The 23591-nt window shown below is 38.9% G+C and overlaps 1 protein-coding gene across 2 annotated transcripts in view; it reads right to left on the reverse strand.

The window, feature by feature from the left end:
• The window catches only part of FOCAD (focadhesin), a 121562-nt gene that overhangs the window by 65653 nt on the left and 32318 nt on the right, over positions 1-23591 (reverse strand). For both annotated transcript variants that reach the window (XM_055790331.1, XM_055790330.1), the window contains exons 11-16: positions 23297-23499; positions 19752-20009; positions 10404-10508; positions 9908-10009; positions 9273-9403; positions 7573-7699 (exon numbers count right to left, since the gene is read on the reverse strand). In XM_055790331.1, the coding sequence (XP_055646306.1) occupies positions 7573-7699; positions 9273-9403; positions 9908-10009; positions 10404-10508; positions 19752-20009; positions 23297-23499 (926 nt within the window). The remainder of the gene's footprint in view (positions 1-7572; positions 7700-9272; positions 9404-9907; positions 10010-10403; positions 10509-19751; positions 20010-23296; positions 23500-23591) is intronic.

A 23591-nucleotide genomic window follows, 5' to 3' on the forward strand; every position in this document is an offset into this window, starting at 1 on the left:
AGCACAGCTGTGCCCTCTGGCCTGTCATTAATGGACTTCATCATCGGTTGCTGTAACATTAGATTTCCTTCAAAAATACTTTTAAAGAGGTTAAGACTCTACAATTCTCTTGGCTTCTTTCAGAAGGAATTTTCTAGACTGGTAACATAATGGCAGTCCTACAGAAAACATCGTACTAAATGAAATACTGTGAACCAATGGAGCAGGGAGATGGGAACAGCGGGGAAGATAGGAGAATTGTACTTTACACAGAAATATTTTAAAAGTAAATAAATAAAAATGTTATAAAAGCATTAATAACCTTGACATGATGTCTTTCCGGAGGAAGAGATGATTGTGATAAACATCTTGTAATGAACTGCCTCTGCCAGTCATGAACCCCGAAGGAAAAGCCCTGTGATTCCAGAGTCACTGCTCAGCTGGACAAAGCTGTCCTCCAAAAATGCAACACACTCTTATGAAACTAGCAAGATAAGAGAATTTCATGACACTGATAAGTCAATTACTATCTGCAGAAAAAGAACCAGTGTTAATCAGAAAATATATGTTCACAGATCTAGACACACGAGTGTCATACTTTGGTGGAAGTTTTAAGTCTGTTTTCACCTTTATGTTCTTTGTTGGGGTTTTTTTGTTCATCCTAGGTTTGTTCAAACGGATATATCATTGTCATCTTGAGACGTTAACAACCATCCAAGTTGTCAGTGCTTCTGGTACAGTACATTGTGGGTTACATTTGTGTTCTCTTGTGTTTTTTAAAATTTATTTTAAAATAGCAAGCTTACTGCTGGAAAAAGCACTGACTGAAAATATATTTGCTAGAGGAAAAAAACCCCACTTTATAATAATAAAATAATAAAATCTTTGTAATAATAGAAATTTTACTGCTGTCGAATACAGAAAAAGCACACTTGCTTCAGATGACTTACTGTCCTAAGAAGGGAAATCATGGGAAAAAATAGGCAACAACAACATTTAAATTGAATTTCGCTTCTGATTTAGGGGGGAAGCAAGTCAGAGCAGCACATAATTTTAAGCAGTATCTGCTCTGAGACAAATACCCATTCACACCTCAGCAAGTCTGGCGTACCAAGTCTATCACAGAATCCTTGACTCAGAGAACAACTTAGGTTGGAAGGGATCTCTGGAGGTCACCTAGCCCACCCCACCCCACAAAGGAGGGCCAACTGGATTAGGCTACACAGGGACTATTCCACTTGCTTTTTAAAGGAGAAATGGTAGCTTTAACAACTGTAAAATAAGGTCCAAAAATTGCTTGTTATATTTCTTAGGTCTTTATGGTTGTTTGGGTTCACCCTTTGATATCTGCAGGTGTCACAACCTCTTCCAATGAAAGCAAGGTGCAAGATTCCTCTCCTTTTGGGTGGATCATGGACCACAACACTTGCATAACAACAGCTCTGAAGCCTTTTGGTTGTGGTTACCATAGCTGACTGTTCCCTGTGATCACAGTGCTGCTGTAGCCATCATCTTATAGTCTACGTGTTCTCTATCCTAAAACACCACATGAAATGAGAAAAGGGGGTTTCTTCTTGATTTTTTTGAAGTAAACATATTTATACTGCTCAAAACTTCTGGCAATCTGAAAAAATGACTTGGGTAGAACTGGCATTTTGAAATAACCTAGAAAACACAGCTGGCAATGTGTCTTGTTTAACAGCATTCTAAACAACTCCATCACCTCTTAGCAACCTTAGTATCTCTTCCTAGAGTATGCAAAACAGAAAAAAGCGTATCCCAGTACAACTGCAATTCTTATTAAAACGATCCAGTAGGTTCAGCAGAAATATAAAATAGATTCCTCGGTCTGTCATTGTCCCAAAATGATCCCCAGGTAGCTACTTGTGAATTATGTCTTCCTTTCTATCTTTTTGATAAAACCTTAAAACTGAATCAGTATATCCAGACAGTAAATGTGTCAGTAACTGAGTGAACATGTGGTATTCTTTATTTATTGCAGAGCAGTTCCACATCTTTCATTACGATTGCCTGAAATTCAGAATCTCCTCTGAACCGCAATTAGGATAAAACCTATCGGAATCTTTCTGGAACATCACCGCAAAATCTACCAGACACACCCTCTACTGCAAAGTGTTATTCTTAATAGCCAGCTACAGAAATCAGTGCAACTTGCCAAAAGTAATGCAAAGCAATGGTATGCCCTTTAAGTATTACACACTGTGACAGACCAATAAACCCCTACAATATAAGGGTCACACCAGCAAAGGTGATGTGCCCGTGAAGCTCAGAGAATAATGCAGGGTGGGACTGACCACTGCTGTTGCAAAGAAACTGACTCAACACAAAGACGACCTTTGTTTTAGATACACAGCTATCAACAGTTCAGTGGATCAACCAATGGTATGAATGCTTCTCCCCAGTTCATTAAGAGTGTGAACATGTCTCTCAGTCAGTCAGATCAGCATATGGGGAAGCAAACACATGGCTCAGCCCAACATATAGTATAAAAACTAGACAGCCAACAAGAGAATTTCGAAGTGAGCACGGGGCTTGAGCTGACTTCAGCCCCCATATTCCTTCCTGGCAACTGGGGACACTTAACAACATGACAGTGAGAGATGGGTAATGGGAATCATTAATTGGTACTGTGACTGAACTGTATATTGCAATTGCTGTATTTTGCTAAATATAACTTACATTTGTATTGCAATTTCAGTACGTTTTGTACCACCTGCTGAATCTGAAATCCTGTGTAACAACTATCTTTAAACAAGTAATTTGACATTACATATTGTATCTTCCATGCATGGAATATCTAAAATAACCTGGTCAGAGAGTATTGCACTGTGATAACAAAAAATGACACTGGCTGCCCTGTGACATTTATGGACAAATATGATTTAGGAATAAATAATACTTATTAGTAAATAAGACAATCTTCTTTATTTTGCCCAATACTCCAAATCCAGCTGACTCGACAACACAATGGTGCCGCAGAGGCAGATGCACTACTATTAGTCCTGAGGATTAACAGCCAAATCGCTCCTCAATGCCATTTCCACAGTAAAAAGTTTGGCCATGACCATTTTGTCTACAGAGTATGCCTACATTCAAATGAAAAATGCTTACATTGAAATGTCAGATACAAAAGGGGAATTATTTTTGTGGCCTACATAAGTAGTTTTCCAGTTTCTGCTAACAGATTATAATTACTTCAAGTATAGAATTCCTTAATGTATTTTGTGTCCGCAATGAATCCAACATGAAGTTGAAGACCAAACAAAAAGAAGTAACATGCAAATTAAGAGCCACTGTCAGTGTTTTAGATCACAAAGTTTCGGCAAAACCTAGTAACACTGCAAATCATGCTATGTGCTCTGAAAAAAATAAAATCTTCTTACTACTAGACAAAGCAGTAATTTCTCCACCTAAAATACATTGCTCAATTTAGTGTTGCTGAAGCTATCCAGTGTCTCTCAAGCTATCACTATATACCATTTCTTACAAAAAGTGCAAGAGTACTAGCTATCTTATTAGCAAAACCAGAAGACAAGGTTAAAAATCTGTTCCAGCCTTGCAAAAAAAAGCAAATGAAATGTCAAAATACGTAAAATGGCAAAGCTTTGGGAAGCAAAAACAGGGAGAAGAAGAGAAGAAAACAACATGGTAACACTAGTAAGCCACCTATCGTAATCAAGGGACACAAAACAAAAGTTGCCACTGCAACGAATGCTTCCAAGATGAAAAGAGGCTGGGTACAGAAGCAGATGCAGGAGGAGGAACTGTTTGTGACTAGATGACTTTTAAGGGTCCCTTCCAACTCAAACTATTGTACGATACAACATAGTGCATTTGTAACAGGAAAAATTGCCACAATATCTTTGACATTTCCAGCTTCCAAAATACAGAAATCACGCCAGTGATGAAGACGCACTAAAAAGGATTTTGGTAGCTGACTTGAAAGTGCAGCTGGTAACACCATTTTCATTCAGTGAGGGCATAAATCACACCGTTCAGATGGGAAAAAAAAAAAAAAAGCAGCCGCAGCACTTTTAGCAGCCGTAGCAGGTAATAGGGAAATCAAGTAAAATGGGAAATATCCTGAGGCTGGGTGTTCCCCAGACCAGTTAGACTGAACGCAGGCCAATAAGGTTCCTATGCAACTTATTTTACTCACTAATTCTGTATGTGGAAAAAACCTTACCTATACAGAGATCATCCTTGGGAGCCTGGCAGTGCCCTTCAACAGCAGATCTGCACAGGTAAGGAACTGCACCTACACTATTGGCTAAAGGGTTCAAACTGAAATCATGATGTTAACTATGTACAAGGCCAAGGATATAAAGTAAGGCAAAAAGAGCATGAGAAGTAAATCAGACCTCAGAAAGTGAAACTGGCAGAAACTTGAGCCCAAGAAGAAGATAATGATCCTCTGATAGCATCTCAACACAAACTCGTCATTTTAAGAGTAGTTTTTAAGCATACACTGTTTAAACAACATCTAGCTTTGTAATTCCTCCTGAATGTTAAACTTAAGTCAACATAATTTATTCTCAGACAATTTTTCAGTTCATTATATTACTCTGCTATGCTAGTTTCTTTCAGATCAATACACAAATACACATGGACTGAGTGAATAAACAGCAAGAAACCCACTTCCACAAAAAGCTTGGAAAGGGGTTTTAAATACTATGCCTAGCATTTTCATTCTTGAAAATTCCTTGGTTTGCATAGAGTACTTGATACATGAAATTGATTAGATGCCAGGATAGATGGCCTTATAGGAAGTACACTGGCTTCTGTTGAAATCACTGGGAAAAAAACCCAAAATATTTGCCCAGAAATAGGAAATGTAGTCCAGCAGGAACTGTGTGTATTTTACATTTTTAACATGCAAGTTACTGTGCACTATTCATTGAAGGCCTTTTGTTATGGCTACTGAAAAAATTAAAAGGGGAAGATGGGGGGAGGGCTAGCTCTTCTTGTGAGTCCTGCAAAAGTGAAGCTAGTACTTTTAATGCTATTCATGTAGTATGCACTTTGGGTAAAGCCATTACATTTACACAAAACAATTAGTGCAGTCAACAAAATGGAAAACTATTCTTCCACAGTATTCAACAACAACAAAAATATCAATGTTGCAGCACACTTTATTATAGTGTTACTTTTACAAAGTAGCCCTTCTGAGACTCCGAGAACTTGAGCTTTGATAAAACCACATGGTTATAAGGTTACATCATCACCTATGTCAACACTATTATGAAAACATAACTTGTTGTACTGGTGCAGAAGTTGACTGAAAATTAGGTGCTTGCTAGAATCAGGTACCTAAGCAGCTGCCCATGGAAAAGCTCAAAGAGATTAAATCCCTTTCCCATGGTTATCTATTGAGACAGTGGCAGAGAGAGAAAGCACCCTCTGACCAACCTCTGTGGTTATGCTGTTTAAGGCTTCTGCACTGCAAACTGCAGTCTAAATACTAAATAAGGGACAGACTACATTACTTAACCCAAATGGTTAGCCAGCTTGCCAAACGACAAGAAAACTCTCTACTAAACCTTCAGCATACCTGGGTGGCAGGTACATTACAGTGGCATGAAACTGGGGAAACAAAGCAAGATGAGGAAGACCTGTAAGAATTAGGACAGGAGAAACTGGTACCTGTCCACAAGGACATTCTTTCCCCTTCCTTCCATCTTGAGTACCTGAAGTTGTCTCAGCCTTCCACTTCTCAACAGTGGTACAGTATTGTCTGCTCTCAAATGAGGTTTTCATAGTAGTATGTGACATGTGTCATAGGCTTAGCTCGTGCTTCTTTCCAGCACGCAGTCTAAATACAGTTCAGCCTGGGAAACCACTGCGTAAACACTGAGGCCAGCATTCAAAGAACCTATGTGACCTCAATGACATCAAATGATGGGGGATGATTAATAAAATCAAATGTACTGTTAGAAGTTTGACTTTAAGACAATTGAAACAAATGAGTTGTTAATGGTTAATTCAAGATATGAGTATTTTGTATGTCCCGCTAAGCGCTTTGTTAAGCACTGGTAAATCCTTTGTCTGAAACAGTCACTTCAAAGGGAAGCACCCCCACAAAATAGATGAGCTGACTGGAAGCTCACCATGAGGAATGAGCTCAGCAAGGGAAAACCAAGGGAAAGCTAATTCTGGCACTGACCCATTGGCCATCGACTCAAGATCCCCCAGACCCAAAAAGAAGTTGAGACCGAGCATGTGAACTAATTAACATGAGAAGCAAGAGACTTGTGTTACAAGTAGGAAACTAAGTATTAAGTAATGAAGGAACTATGTAACTTGTAACCAATGTCTTTGTTTGCTGAACTGTATAAATAGTGTCTAACAATTGGGGAGCTAAGCATCTGTGGGTTACCACCTAGCTCCCTACTTTGCACAAACTAGAATGAAAGAATAGAAATACCTCAGTTCCTCAAGTCGATATATGAATTGGCACTGCACACTGGGTAATGAACCTGCCTATGCGACAACATTAAGAGCCAAACTCCATATCAAAAGCAAACACAGTAATTAACCTGAATAAGTTGGTTCTAAGTAGCCATTGTGTGAAGCTTTTCAACTATATTGAATACTAATGTGTATTGGCTGCTAACCATTTACTGTGTTGTCCTTTAAGTGCAGACATGATTTCAAATGTATCATCTGGCAATGGCTGGATTTTGTTGGATTTGCCTCACTGCAGTAAACAGTGCTCTAAAACGTGAAGAACTGGATAGACGTAAAATTGTTGTTTGGCAGAGAATGGGTAACCAAACAGTCCTGCAGGCTATCATTAGTCCACTAACTTAGATGGCCTGCATAGTCCCCAGCTAGTCTATAGTGTGATTCATACCATGTCTGTGCCTGCATCACCACGTCTGGGACGTCACTGTGAAAAGAAAGGGTATCATAGGATCACAGGGCAATTTGGTTTGGAAGAGACCTCAGGATACTTCCAGTCCAAGCTCCTGCTTACAGCAGGGTCAATGTGAGATCAGACCCAGTTGCTCAGAGTTGTATTCAAAAGTAGTGTGAAAACCTCCAGCAATGGAGACAGCACAGCTTCTCTGGGCAGTATGTTCCAATGCTTACTTGTCCTCTTTATCGGTAAGTAATGGATGCATTAGAGTAAAACAGAAGCCTCCCCATTACAAGTGATTTCACTCCCTATCAGGCACACTGTGAGAACGAGACCCAGCAGGGCAGGCCAGTAAGAAGGTTATCAAAAAAGAGACGAGTTATGTACTTTTCAGCCAGTCAGAATTATGGGCTGAACAGCTGTTCTTCGCAAATCTCAAGGAAAAACGCGTGAAAGGATGTCTTTGAAACAAACTGCACAGTTGACCTAAAATTCCAACCCATGCACTGAAGGGCTGACTTGTTGTAGAAGTTCACAATATCATTTTCCAGGAACAATTAACTGATGTTGGAAGAGAGAAATTAAATTTGTCAGAAAAAAAAATAATTCTGTAACAATCCAATGTACTCTTAAAAATAAAAGGCCATGTAGGTAAATAGTCTATGATCCACAAGCAAAACATGAAACACAGGGACAAACCAATTTAATCTTACCTCAGCCTCACAAAGTGCCTGAAGACCCTGTAACACTATGGCAGCAGGTGCAGCTTGATCAGGTTTTGTGCATTCATTTAATACCTGGGAAATTGCAGCCAACATGTCTGCTCCGTGCTGGTATGGTCTGAATAAAAAAACATGAAGATAACAAGGCAATATTCATGCATACACACAAGTTCTATTATATACACAAAAATGTACTGAGTATTGGTTTTAAGTGACAACTAGAACATACTAAAATGGGCCAGAAAAAAGAAAGATACAAGGAAGAAGATGATAGAGAGCTCTAAAGGCTATGTGATATGGAGAATTAAATCAGCAGACATCAAGTTCCAAATAAAAGATCACCAAGTGCTTAAGATATGGAAGTTTTTGTTCAAGGATGTTGTGAGTGCTAAAAGATTACATCATTCAAGAAGTGACCTAAAAGGAAAATCCACCTGGGCTATTAGACACTCCTCTTTGTTTCTTTGTTGCAGCCTTCTATCTCACTACTGTGTATTGCAGAGATTCTGGCAGCAAAAGTCTTCTGGCCCTCTTATTTCAGACACGAATATTTTTCCGAATTTTTTCCTGCTGCAATGTCATTTGTCCCTCCTTCAGTGATTGCATGGGCTGCTTGTTTGTTTTCCAGTCCTTTCACTTCCATTCAATTTTATCAGGTAGTGGTTTAGGAGGTGTCAACCACATATTCAGCAGCTCCTTATACTGTTTCTATACAAAATTGGGGTAAATAGCACCTGGCTAGGTGATTTATATGCATGGAACATTCAGACTTTCTCTATTTACTCTTACTTTCTTCCAAATAATTTCTAAGTGCACAAAGAACGTGATACACCTGAACTCTAACTACACCACTTACCTGCTAAAAAGAATATTACAGCTGCACTGAGATTTATCTCTTACTTTTTACTTCCCTGCCCCCGCCCCCTGCCATGTTCTTGAAAAATGCTGTTTGGCAAAATTAAAGAAGGTTGATGAAGTAAAGCAAAGGATATTTTATTTAAGAATATTTTTTTTTTAGTTGATGATGGAAAGATACATGAATGTTCCCAGCTGTTTGTGACTGATCTTCAAGAAAGCGAAAAGTGGAAACCAAAAGATAGGTGACAGAGAAAAGATGCTACTGTGCACATAAAACCAGGAAGTAAGTGATAATGTGTTTAAAAATAATCTTTATGGAAACTGTAAATCACTGTCAAGTACTGATATTCATGGATTGTTAGAGCTGGAAAGAATCAGTATCAATATATCATCCACTTAGACTTGTACAACTGTGTTCTGTGGTCAGTAGTGTATCTGAATAAAGATGAGCAATCTGCATGTGAGAAAATACACTTTTCAGAAAAGCACCCTATCTTTCTTCAAATAGATCAAAAGATAGACATGGGTTGTTTCTTCTAATATTTCATCACTCTCTTTTCATAATTTTTTTGTTTCATAATGTTTTGTTTCAGGATGAAGTAATTTTAATGTTATTTATACATGCTTTCTATTAGTTATAATACAACCCCCAAAACTTACTAGCTCTTGAGATTAGCAATGCCCGAGTCAGTACCTCATACAACTAGAAAAATATTACCCTCAATTAATACAACAGAGAAGGTAAAAATAATTATACAGAATTTCTGGAAATAAATAAATAAATAAATTGTTTTCCCTTACAAAGATGTAAGATGGATAATGCTTGTGCTTACCTCTGCCTACATATGTCTCTTATACAAGCAGCTTTAGCAACCAGCTTTTCCCACTGAACCTCCTTGTCAACAGACAAAGAGGGTGTATCCGACATCATCAAGAACTTCTGCAATTCTGGGTAAATTCGATCCTAGAAAAGATGTAATTTAAAAGCTATCATCACACCTTCAAAAGCTAGTGACAGGATTTTCAATTGCTATCACTTTTACATGACCTCTAAATACTACTTTTATTGCATTCCATACTCTGTTTTTTGTCATCATTGGAATCTGATCCTGCACTGAGTTCTGGCTTTTGCAGACCAAATCTCTATTGCTACTTCACAAACAAAGCAGCAAATTATTGCCATCTAAAGGTCTTGTTCTTACTGCACATTATGAAAATCAGAAAGCTGTCCTTCAAAAAATTCTTTCCCCTTAATTGCAATCTGAGACATGATGAAAAGAAAAGCAGGTTTCATGAAGGACATACTATTGAAATTTTTTACTAAAGCAGAAGCAATACCCACCATTTACTTCATATTCCTGATAATGAGATACCAGTATAAGCAATGTTTCAAAATTAATTTCCTCTCTTCGTTAGTTGTAATGAAGTTTTTCAACTACACTTAGTGACACTACAATAATTTTCTAACCTGTCTTTCCCATAAGGATGTCATCAGCCGCAAAGTAATTGCTCTGAGCTTTGGCGTGCTCCCCAGCATGTATATGGCACGTAGAATCTGAGCTACACAAACCTGAAACAAATTTTTTAACCAAATGTCATTGTTACTTTTTATGGCCAAGAACAAAGACTAACCTACAAATCATTATTTTACAACCATGTACAACAGCAGATAACCGTCCAACTGCAATGTTGGTAAAAAACTGGAAGTAATTTTCTGAAAAACTTTAGTACATAACGAACCCAAGAGCATCTTCGTCAGATATAAAATGATGGCACAGTGCAGATAAAGCATGATGTACATTTCACTCTTTAAAGCAAACGTCATATGCCATCCAAAATATCAGAAAGGTATGCTGAAGCTTACAAATCAGTTACTTTAAGCAAGCTATGCATTGCTCAGTCTAAATAGTTTTTTACAAATAAATGATACAGTTTTTGTTCTACTAAAAATTTTTCATTCTGACCTTGTGTACACCCAGTGTAGGCAATGTATACAATATATCCCTGTAAAGTGCAGGTTCCAAAGGTCTTCCCAATTTAAATATCAGAACTGGGATCAGAGTTGGGACCTAAAATAAAAAAAACAGGAAATAAATTTGGAAGTAGGCTGCCAACCTGGTATCTTACATCAGATAGTAACCTTGTCAGAACATCTTAGAAACTCCTGCCTTTTTTTCATTATTTTTTCTGCTAATAGGAAAGAGAAAGGAAAATTCTAGTCTGCAAACTCGTAAGACTTACAATTTGTTTCTAAGTTATCATCTTAGCAGTTGGACTTGATGATCTCAAAGGTCTTTTCCAACCTAAATGATTCTAAGATCCTAAGAAAGCACCCTGTTATGCATGTTTAGCTGTAACCACTGCAATAATCTAATTTCCACAACAAATTCATTTTTACTTGATATTCCATTACAGGCACACTGAAAGGAACATGTGATTGAAAATGGTACATTAAAATGCATACCAAATCAATGGAGAAACTATTCCAAATCAGCTCTGTCATTACGGAGGAATTCTGATGATGTTACTATCATATCTCACAAACCTGTTATATAATACAATATAATTTACTGCATTCTTTAATATGTGGTACAAAACTTCCACAGAGCTGCCCCTGAGGTGACCATGAAGGAAAGGAGATTTATTTACCTCCATTCCCATTTTCTTTAGATCAGATTTTCAGTATTTTCATACCAGCAGGTCCTTCAGTTTTTTCTTGTGCACATTCGTATCATTACATTGTAAAATTAAATCTACTCATGAGGGCCTTGCTTTTTTTCCCCACTTGATTTTATAGGTACTTAAAAGTAATTACACAGCACTGGTTTACATTCTGCCTTTATACAGTAGTAACAATTTTCACTTAGCCACATGGGTTAGTCTTCCATAGCTAAAACTTGTGTTAAAAGACAATGTCATTCCCAAGAACAGAAAAGCTAATTAGAAAACTTGGTAATTAGCAGCAGTAAGCAGACACAATTATTTCTGAATTTTCAGAAAATTATTTTCCTTACATGGTGAACAGGTATAGAGTTCTCCATTTCACTTTTAGTGTCTACCTCTGTAGTGAGTCACCCCTGAAAAAGTTTTCCTCTTTAACCTTAAATTACTGTAACTTCAGAAAACCTTTTCAGTAAGTCCAAGAATGGAGGCTTAAAGCAGAAAAACAAATGTGTACTAAATCCCATACGTACTGGGTTGAGCTAGGAGACTGAGTAACTCTCAAACCCAGTGACAAGATTGGATTTAATCTTCAATCCAATATGTAATTCAACAATCTTAGATGTCTGAAAATTTATCCTGGTAAAGCTACCACTATATATATATATATACACATATATATATATATATACAAACACATATTGTCGGTTTATACATATAGTGGTTCAAAAACATAGCTATGGGAAATTCTGCTACAACATTCCCTCAACATACATTTTTACATGAGCAATGTCTTCAGATGATAAAATTCTGCACTGTACCAAGGTCTGCCTCAGTCCACAGAAACTACAGAGCAGGAATAATGAATAAAAATCCAAGAGCTCTGAGGTTTCACATACTTCCCTTTGTAATTATTGGCTCCAAATTATCGAAAATAAAAAGTAGTTTGTTCTACAAGACATCGCTATCTTTACAGTTAAGCAATCCAGATTTGTGCTTCCATAAACTGAAAAACATTTATCTGGAATCTATATTTAATACCTAAGGAATTAACCATAATACATTATTTTCTCTGGTTATCCAAATACTACTTGACATTCCTATATAGAATAAATCCCTTTATAAACCAGAACTTCCTCTCATTTTTACCTAATTGACTAGTCTCCCTCTCTCTCTTACCCCAGGTTGTTGTCTGCCATCTGTAGAGGTAATCATCACTCCATCACCCGCCTAGACAGAGGACTGGCTTTACTGTCAATCTTTCAAAGCAAAACCAGTAAAACATCCTGAGAATATAAGGTAATCCTCATTTATGCAGACATTCACACCCAGGAGCAGTTTCAGTTCAACAGTGCCTTCTTTTCCCACCTGTTTATGCCAAACCAAAAGCATCTTCTTAGCTAGCACCCTCCGTCCCCTTTCTTTCAGACCTTTGGACTGAAGATAAATTGGGCAGTTTTCCAGCTTTTGCTGGACACTGGTTTTGGCTGGGATAGAGTTAATTTTCTTCTTAGTAGCTAGTATGGGCTTATGTTTTGCATTTGTGACCACAACAGTGTGACCAAAACCTCAACACAAGGATGTTTTAGCTATTGCTGAGCAGCATTCATGAAGTGTCAAGGCCTTCTCCCTTTCTCATGCTGCCCTGCTGGCAAGTTGGCGGGGCACACACAAGAGGCTGTGAGGGGACACAGCGGGACAGCTGGCTCCAACTGGCCAGAGGGATATTCCATACCATATGATGTCATGCTCAGCATATAAAGCTGGCGGAAAGAGGAAGGGAGGAGACATTTGGAGCGATGGCGTTTGTCTTCCCAAGTAACCATTACACATGACGGAGCCCAGCTTTCCTGGAGATGGCTGAACACCTGCCTGCCCAAGGGAAGTGGTGAATGAATTCCCTATTTTGCTTTGCTTGTGCACTTAGCTTTTGTTTTCCGTATTAAACTGTCTTTATCTCAACCCATTAGTTTTCTTGTCGCAGCACTCTCAAAACTAGCCAGCAAGGTGTTTTACCATCTCATACCAACACACTCTTCATGCCAGCCCCTCTGCTGCCTTCTCCTAGCCCCTCCTCATCCAGGGCACGCTCTCTCTTCTCTTGCTTCTTCCTTGGCTGCTCTCTTTCCATTTGCTCTCAATCACTTAACAGAACCAGCCACAGCTGCACCTTATCTACATCGGCCAACCCACAGCCCCTGAAGCCAGCCCACAGCTGTATATTATCAATGCTAATTAACCCAGCTTCATTCCTCTATATTTTCTCACTCTTACTCTTCCAGTTCTCTCCCCCATCCCAGCAGGGGGGAGTGAGTGGCTGTGTGGGGCTCAGCTGCCCCCTGGGGTGAAAGCACAACATGTACAGGTTAATTTATTTTAAGTTACCTCTTACATAAAAAATGAATGGCAGATAAGCAATACAGAAATAAGGTATCAGAGACAGAGATGATGCAGGATCTGTCAAGCTAAAAAACTTCCTAAGAAGCACCAATATTTCAAAGAGAACATTCAATCCTCCAATTATACCACATAATGATCAGTTTTCTAAATAAAAGCTGTATGAGCAAGACTTCTTCCATTAGATGAATTACTTATTTTTTTACATAGAAAATGTAAATTACAAGTGGGTTAATTAAGCATCCTGCCTTACACATACCACAAGACTGTTAGATTTATGCAAACAGACAACTGGAAATCTGTATAGATGCTTCTATAGGAATCGAGGCTTCAACTGTAGGTTTCAAAAGCCAATGTGTAATAAAATATGTCAATCAACTTTCAGAATTTCAGAGATAATTAAGTGGAGGTTATTTGTTTATCTAACTGCGCATATCTTATAGCATAGATCAGCATTGAAGGTGGCAGTGAGAATAGCTCATCTGAATATGCAAAGCTCTAAGTGACAAATTTAGCTTCTGACCTGAAGTATACTGCTAGCTTTGGTTTTTTACAGTCTTTTGTTTTGCTTCTTCACTCCCAAAAGCTGAATCTATAATAAACACTATTACTACCTTACAGCTAAGGGTAAAACAGATGGACCTCAAGAAAGAGTCAGCCACCAAGATTAGGTTTTACATTGTATTCTCCAGCACAACCATTCTCAACCAACATTCTTAACCAATTCTTTCCCAGGCCAACCGAACAACCTTGTCTCAGCAGACCAAAGTAGCCCAGACAGTTGTAGGCAGAGATAATTCTGATGTATTTCTAAATTACCATTAACTGTATAAAGTCACACCAACTTTGCAACAATTCAAGGTAGGTTATGAGATGGGCAACACTCCTCCTGTTCAAGTGGCTGTAAACCCGACTTACACCAGAACAGTGGTGGTTCTTTGCAAGTTGCTCTGAAATTACAATCTGATTCTCTCTCATTAAAAAATTAACTCATCCAGAATAAACAGTCCTGCAGAAGAAAGACTAAAATCTAACAAGAAGTAAGATACCTCTGAATGCAACGTACCCCGAGAAGCAACATAACTCATTGTTCTTAGTTTCTCTCAGATTTTCTCTTGTATGACAAGTAAAAAACTTTGTACTGGTTTCAGCTGAGATGGAGTCAATTTTCTTCTTAGTAGCTAGTAAAGTGCTGTGTTTTGGCTATGATGTGAGAACAATGCTGATAAGCACACAGATGTTTTCATTGATATTTTATAAATCCTGCTTCATAAAGAATAGTCCTTGCTATCATAACATTCTTTGAAGTACAAACGCAGGTGGGGGGAGCATGTCATTCCAAACTCATGAGCACATGGCAGAGTTTGATTAACATCAATTCTGGTCCCAGTCAAAATTCAGTAATAAGATTTCTGCATTAACACTGAAAAACAGAAAAATGAAACCTTCACTCATAACACAAGATTTAATTTGCTGCTCTACCTTTCCTTTCCACTCTCCAACAGTAATGATTTTAGACTAAGCTATGCAGAATGCAGTTATACTCCCCACTTCACCCATGTCAAAGGGACAACAGCACTGCCCGAGAGAAAATTATATTCTTCAGTACACAGGAAGAAAACTAAAATTGACCTCCTGATTAAATGAAATAGAACCCAAAAGAAGACTTGCATACCAAAGATTCAATAACCTCAAAGCAAGAACCTGTTTGGGTTAAATCAAGCTTTCAGGAAAAGAAATCTTGCACAGAAACTAAGTAATACAGGAAGAAAAAAAAATCCCCTTGAGGCTAGGAGACTTGATAGAGGCAGTTTTATTTCTGGGTACCTGTTGTACCTTGAGTGTTAAGAAAAAAATACATCACCTGATTTACCTAAATGTTTGAATGATACAAGGGAAGTTGCAGGGCAACAAGGAAGCAATGGATATTCCATACCTCTGGAGGAAGGGGAGCAATCATTAACTAATGTAATTAACTAACATAAATAATTAACACACACAGCAACGTGCATCACCATTTTAAGTCCCAAAATTATCAGAAATGTCACACATGCTCCTCCACTGAGATACATAAAATTTCCATGCAACTATTGACACAATGTGTGAACAGGGAAGAAATGCCTTCTAACAGTATTATCCAGAAAGTTTTGTATGCAGCAGCATGGTTGGAAGACTCTCAACCCTGACAATAAGATTTCATTAATTCTTTAAACTATACTCATCCCTGATGAATGCTGTCATTAGTCTACCCTCTGCTGGCCAAAAAGGCTACATAAAAATGCGTAGTCAGATATGTCATTACAATGATGAAACTCCTTACCTAACTTCCCTCTGATCTCTCCCCATAGTGCCTCTTCCTTTTTCCAGGGGCAGGGTCTTAATGCGACTCCATTTGGTCTTAAGCTAGCTCTCTATTCAATAGGCTACTACCTGCATTTACCTCAGTTGTACCTACACTGGACTACACATATGGCCATCAGACTGAATGATGTTCAAATACATATTATAATAAATTATATTCATAATCCTTAGTTATAAAACATTCAAACCCTTTAACCACTCTACTCAGGCCTAGTCTTCATCAGCTGTGATGTGAAGTTCATTCCAAGTCCTTTGTGTTAATTTTCTAGTTACAAAGTTTATTCTACACTGAACAGGTATTAAATGAAAATTCTACAATAACTTCTACACTAACATCCAGTACAGGAAAAGACGAAGCACGTACTACTGTAAGACCAGTTACTTATTTCTTTATAGGTATTGTTCTTTCAGTGTACTTGTTTTGAACTGTAAATTGAATTTTTAAGAGTAGAAAAACCCCAAAATGTTCTAATACAGCAAAGCAGGGGGGGCGGGTAGGGGGGGAAGGCAAAAAGCTGATACAACAATTCATTAGCTCCCACTAGGCAGGAAGCAGCTCCAGAGAGGGAATGCCATGCTGCCTGGCAACACTGCCATCTGCATCCCCCACGCTCCTTGAAGATGTGCCAGTTAGGTCACATTTGCCATCAGTAACCTGGAAGCGTTTCAAGATTATGGGGTTTGTTTTTTAAAATTGATTTGCAACTTCAAAAAATTATGCAGAGGCATGTCAATAACTTTCCTTTTTAAAGTAAGATTAAAAATGCCAGACCAAGTGCCTTTATTCAATAAATAGGTCTGAGAACTGTTATCACTCTGCAGTTTGGTGATCTGATTTCTTTTTTCTAAGCTACAGGACAGTTACTCTTCAAAAGCATAAGATAAGGGAAGATAGCAGGGGAGGAAGATAATCTTCCTCTTCTGTTCCTTCACATTTCCTCTCGTTTCACTGAAGAGAAACTGTCCTCATGCAGCCCTTGTGTCAGAACAAAGAATAAGAGACAGCCAGAAAACAGCAAGATAAGTAAAGCCATATTCAAAAAGAAAATCCCATTTCAAAAAAATATAATCCAAATACATATTAACATACACTGTCCCCATTTTAAGTTCTAAATGCAGGGTATGACTTTACATATTCCCACCACACTTCCTTTGCTTGCATGCCTATGCTGTTGTGTTCTTCTGAGTTAATTTTAAAACTAAGAGATCATTCCAGATCCCCCACAAAAAGCCAACCAAAAGGCAGGAAACAAATGTCACTGCAAAGTTCCGGGTTTCATTTCTGTGAAATGGGCTGAATTTTGGAAGGCACGTAACACCAATTTACTTCTCCAGTAAGCAAGGCAGTGGAATGAGCAGGTTTTTGAAAGTATTCAGTACTCTAGTTTTCAAGAGTTTCATGTACTCCAGCAGGATCTTAACCAAGAAGCTTCAACCATGAATAATCTGTCCACAAGATCTTACTATAATATGATTGTTTCCCTACAGCTACTCTCCAAAGCTCACATAATCAGACACAGAACAACATCATTAGGCACCACCTGAGAGAGCCAAATCCAGTTCAACTTATCCTTAAACATTTTTTTACTGAAATAAAAATGTATTTTACCTATTTATTTTTTTACTGCACTCCCAGTCCCCCAGAAACACAAAATAATGCATCTTCAGATGGAAATCCCATAAGGGTGTCATTTACCATCACAGTATTTTACTCCAGCAGTTGAAAGGCCATAAAAAAACAGATGTCCTCTAGAGCCTCATAATCCTCTAATAATGGTAACAGATCTTGTGCTACTATTCACCAGTGACCTCTCAGTCAGATGATTTACTTTCCTCTCCTCACAGCACAGCTGGTTGCACAGAGTGTAATAACTAACAGGTTTTGCCCAACAAGAAAATTCATCCGATTAGAAGGACTGTATTAAATCTTTCATAAATCACATGTGTCAGTACAGCCTTTTCAATGATTTGATTTAAGACAGCCTAAAAGCCCATGTATTACTCTTCATTCCTCAGACTTTTAAAAAGATTTTTGGATTTTCTTCCATAGTGTTTCAGAACATTACTCCAAAATGCCTCAGCTAAACACAGACCTAATATTATCACTAATCTTGCACCATACAAATGCATTTACTCTGGGGGGGAGGAGTCCTCTGTAGGCTCTCCTCATGGAAAGGGTAAGAAAACACAAAAATAAAGTATAACCAGAACAGTGTCTGCAAAATCAACTACAGTAATTATTTTTAAACTTAGCAAGGTTTTTTAAATACTCCACTAATTTACTGCAGAGACAAGAGATTCCTTACAAAATCATTCAGTGTGGAAATGGGAGGTCCTGTTTGTGAAACCCCTTATGAAGTCAAAATAAACATGAAAACAATGAGGATAGGATTCTCAATGCACATTTTCTCTTTCCGACCCTGTTTTGTTTTGAAACGCAGTTCTTCAACTCAAGGTTTTGCAAGGCAATCACTTGTGGCTTTTCAATTCAATATCCACAGATACAACCACTAATCATCTGATTCACAAAGCAGCAGAATTTCACTAGCAGCAGAATAATGTATTTGATTACAGAGGAAAGAGGAGAAGATTAACTTACTACCTTGATTACAAAGGAGAGAGGGAAAGGGACAGGGACCCTCACCGTATCTCAGCACTTCTATATATTCTACTGTAGTACAGGTAGTCTACAGTTTGGCTGTGACATTGACACTTTCTCATTTTTTCCTGTGGACACATTTATTCTTTTATCTGTGTCGCAGCATGTAACTCTTTGAGACAGAAAGCAGTTTAAAAAAACCCTGAAGCCTGTCTTCATGACAGCATACGAAATTTGAAGCAACACTTCTCCCTTCCCTACATTTTTATTTTATAAATAACACATGACTGTTTCTGTATAATGCCTCTAAAATAATTACCTATTACTGTTTCTAGATATCTCCATTCCTTCCAAGTTATTTAGGTAAGTGCAAGTATACTGCGTAATTCTGGCTTGGGTGCAGCATGGAAGCAGACAAAGACTATGCATATATTTTTAAGCAAGAATATGGATTATCACAAGGGACCTGGCAGTCTTCCAGTAAGCACAAAAGAACACAGAGAATAATCTATGAGGCCACAAAAAATCAGAAATGGTTTAGTAGCCTCTTTTCAACTTCCTTATGTTATTTTCATACTTACAAGATAATACCATCAAATAAGCCAGTATTTTTTCCTAAGCCTAAACAATTTAAAAATACTCCAAACCAGAGACACAATACATATTTCACTGTGATGCATAAAAGGTGAGTTCCAGCCAGCCTCGGGTTATATGTGTGTGTGCGCTATGTGTCTGTCTGAAGGTGAGACCACAGAGAGGGCTGCCTACACAGGGTCCAGGGGAGTCTCAGACGTCTATCAGCTGTGGAAGAGGCTGTGCATGTGCGTGTCTGCATCTCTCTGCAGGGTGGGGGGCAGTCTGCACCAGCAACTGCACTGAAGCTGCAGCCTCAGGGGCTTGTATGTCCAGATCCAGAGACCACCTGTTGTGTACACTGACCATCTGTATTCCACTGCTGGAGGGATCCATACTGTACCTATCATACATATATATACACATTGTACACATATTCCTACTAGCAGACCTCCACCCTACTCAGCCAGAAAGTGGAGCAGCATAGGGCCCCTGGTGCTGCTCTGTGTTCTTGTGAGTATTCTGTGTATGCCTTATATACATATAAGCACAAATACACAGTGTATGCATGTACGGCATGTGTATGTACCTACTGGGAATACAGACAGAGTTTTGCACTTGTTGGACCTGGGGTCATGAAGATGTGGCAGCCTTGCCTCTCTCAGGCTACAGAATCCAGTCCAATTCCTGTAAAAAACATCTACTAACAGTAAGTTTTCACCTGAGAACAATCAGTCTTGGCTATTTCTGTAATGGCCTGGAGTACATCACGAAGAGTGTTTCCATTTTCTTGGATCAGTAGATAAGCCAGTACAAGAAAAACATGGACAGGGACTTGAGTGGTAACAGGCAGCAGTGATTTCACTGAAGATAACCAGTTAGTAACTGCAGATTTCTCTTTCATGAGCTCTATGATCTTCCACGTTGTATACAATGAGCTGTAAGAGCTGGTTATGGGGAAAAGAAGTTTGCAGGACACCTGGGAACAAGTAAAACAAACAAAATTCTCAAACAAATTAGGTACTATGAAAGAAAAAAGAAAAATCATTAACTAATCCAGTTCTGGCACCCAAAACAAATCTTTTTCTCAGGGTCCTAATGCAATAAATGTTAAGAATAAATTGCAATACATTTCTTTACAGTTCTTTATATGAATTCTTGCACTAAGGATATTTAAATGGGTTGCTAACTCCCCATCCATGAGTTCCCCCTTTATCTGGCATCCATCATTCCTGTTCCTGTTGTTAACAGCTGTGCTACTTCCTCACTAAAATGGACACAATATCACTGGAGTAAGTTAAAAGCTTCCGTTTCTGACAATAGCAGATTTTGCTGGGATAGAGTTAATCTTCTTCTTAGCAGTTAGTATAGGCCTATGTTTTGCATTTGTGACCACAACAGTGTTGGTAACACAAGGTTGTTTTGGCTATCGCTGAGCAGGGCTTACACACAGCCAAGGCATTTTCTCCTCCTCACACCAGCAGGTAGGTGGGTGGCTTCACAAGAAGCTGTGAGGGGACACAGCTGGAACAGATGGCCCCAACTGGCCAGAGGGATATTCCATACCGTATGTCATGCTCAGCATATAAAGCTGGCCGAAGAAGGAGAAAGGGCATTTGTCTTCCCAAGTAACTGTTATGTGTGATGGAGCCCTGCTGTCCTGGGGATGGCTGAGTACCTGCCCGCCCATGGGAAGTGGTGAATGAATTCCTTGTTTTGCTTTGCTTGCTTGTGTGACTTTTGCTTTCCCTATTAAACTGGCTTTATCTCAACCCATGACTTTTTTCACTATTACTCTTCCAGTTCTCTCCCCCATTCATCCAGGGGTATGTGAGTGAGCAGCTGTGTGGTGCTTAGTTGCCAGCAGGAGATAAACCACAACACAGGTACATCACAACAGTGTAAGTATCATCTACTTTAAGGAAATTCACTTAATAAAACACCACAGTTCCAGTTAATTTGCCTTTACATTTTTTAACTATTTCACTTTTCAGAACAAAACGTTCTATAGATGCAGTCACGGAAAATAACATTTAGAAGCAGAAAAGTAGTAAAATATAAATGAAGAATCCTCATAACTCAGGGATTTATTTATGTAAAAGTATATATATCTTAAAGCTGCTGCAAGTTCATTTGGAAGTTCAAAGTTTTTGATTAAAACAAAAAAGCTTAAACCAAGAAAAATCATGTTTCCTACTTATTGTTTCCTTAGAAAATGCTATGTTTTCAGAATCTTTCCATTATCAAGATATTAGTTGGCAGGCAGTAATTAAATGAAGAATATTTATATAAAAAACAGGTCGAGAAAGTATTTGATAGTCTCCAAACAAACATTAAACAAGGAATTCAGACTCCAAGAGGGCAGGGCCCACTCACCTTTAAATTAGCAAGAAAAAAGAGATTCTGAGTGGCAAAAGCTGTTCTCCACAGAACTGCAGAATTTTATTTTAATCATGTGTTCAATGCAATGCAAATTTATTTTGGCTAATGGAAGGTAGAATGCCCCTGCACTTTAGATGCCCTTTTACGAATAAAATTAAAATCAGATCATTCCACTACTTATGCTTTTCAACTACTGTAGGTAAAAAAATCAGCGATCTATAATGCTGTCTTTCTGGCTGGCAAGATCACTTGAAACCAAAAATGTCTTCTGGATATAACTGTGAAAATGCCATTTATAGATAAAGATATTTAAAGTTTATCCAAGGACATACAGTGGACTAAGAAGAGCTTCAGGATCTGTAAGTTGCATTGTTCAGTTGCCAGCCCCTACAAGATTGTAGGACTTGAAATCAAGATCAGACTATTATGGGGTGTGGTGTGGTGTTTTGTTTTTTCAGGGGGGGTTAATACCTGGAAAAAAAACTACTAAAATTGGTGGAGCCTGAAATATTGTATTGGTATTTCCCATTCCACAGTACTTCCCCAAAGTACAAAGGTTTTGCTACACAATTGTACTAACTCCCTTCTCCCTTTATTTCATGAAATAGCTTCATGAAAACAAGCTATCACCATATTTTTATTTTAATGCTGCACTTGGTTCAAGTAGGTCAGGTAGAAAATTCCAGTGTGTCAACACTGAAAGATATGTATAAAATCCCTCAATGGCAAAGTAGATGTGCAGGTTAGCCACATCCTAACATTTTTCAAAATCTTGGGACTACAAGTATAACTGTTTCCTATTAACATCACTGGGGGAAAAAAAACCAAAACCACTGAATATAGCTTTTGGATGTGCTTGAAAGCAAAAAGGAAGCATACTGGCTGTGGAAAGGCAGCCATACACCCACTGAGGACTACAAGAACCTTGCTAGGGCATGCAGAGATGTAGACAGGAAGGTTAAGGCTCTGCTACAACCTGAAATTGGCCAGAGACATCAAGAAGAAGAAAGGGTTCTTTGGATACCTAAGCAGTTAAGCAGAAGCACAGGGAAGACACAGGCCCATGACTGAGCAGGGCAGAGAAACAATTTACTAATAATGCTGACACAGCAGAGGTTCTTAAGACCTTCCTTGCCTGTGTCTCTACCAGCGTAGCTGGACCCTAGACCACAGGACCAAGTAGCTACCACGGTGCACATGGTGACCCACCAGCAGTGGCCCTCTGCAAGGGCTCAGCCCACATCAGTGGATGGGCCCGCAGGGAATCCACCCCAGGGTGTTAACAGAAGTTGCTGACACTGCTGCGAGGCCACTGCCTGTCATCTTTGAAAAGTGGTGGAGATCAGGGGGCATTCCTGACGCCTGGCAGAGGGTAGATGTCACACCCATCTACAGGAATGGCCCAGAAGAGGACCCAGGAAACTACAGGCCCATCAGCTTGCTTCAGTCCCTGAGAAAGTGGTCGAACGAGTCCTCCTAGAAACTGTTACAAGCCAAATGAAGCCGGTGGTGATTGGGAAAGTCCAGCACAGATTTACCAAAGGCAAATCATGCCAAGGTAACCTGATCAACCTTCTACAACAAAACAACATCTTCTGTTGACATGGAGAGAGCAGTGGATGCGCCTCACCTGGACTTCAGCAAAGCGTTTGACACGTTTCCCACAGCCTCCCCCTGGACACACTGTCAGGGTACAGCCTGGGTGGGTGATCTGTGAGATGGGCAGGCAGGTGTCCCACAGGCCACACTCAGGGTGCTGGTCAATGGCTTTTACTCAGGCTGGCAGCCTGTCACAAGTGGGGTCCCCCAGGGACCAGTACGGGGCCCCACACCCTATGCATCTGTTACCTGCCCTAGAAGAAGGAAGAAACTGTATAACTTTACCAATTCCTTTTTATCCTTCACACCTTCTTCCTGTAATATTCCTAAAAGATTTACAGCCAGCTGCTGCCTGGTAGTTCCAGAATAATCCTCTGATAGGCAGTCCCCAACTGTTGTAGAAGATAGCATCTGTAGCACAGGCATCACCAAAGTAAGGACTGTGATTGAGATGTTCTGGGTTTCTGAACAGGAAAGGAGCTTGTAGGCTATTTAAGACAAGGTGGGGAAAAACAAAGATTACTTGGGAAAAAAGAACTAACATGGTTGGTACTTTTTGGCATGACACAAACATTTTTAG

This window comes from Falco peregrinus, chromosome Z (genome assembly GCF_023634155.1).
Source record: "Falco peregrinus isolate bFalPer1 chromosome Z, bFalPer1.pri, whole genome shotgun sequence".
Classification (NCBI taxonomy): domain Eukaryota; kingdom Metazoa; phylum Chordata; class Aves; order Falconiformes; family Falconidae; genus Falco; species Falco peregrinus.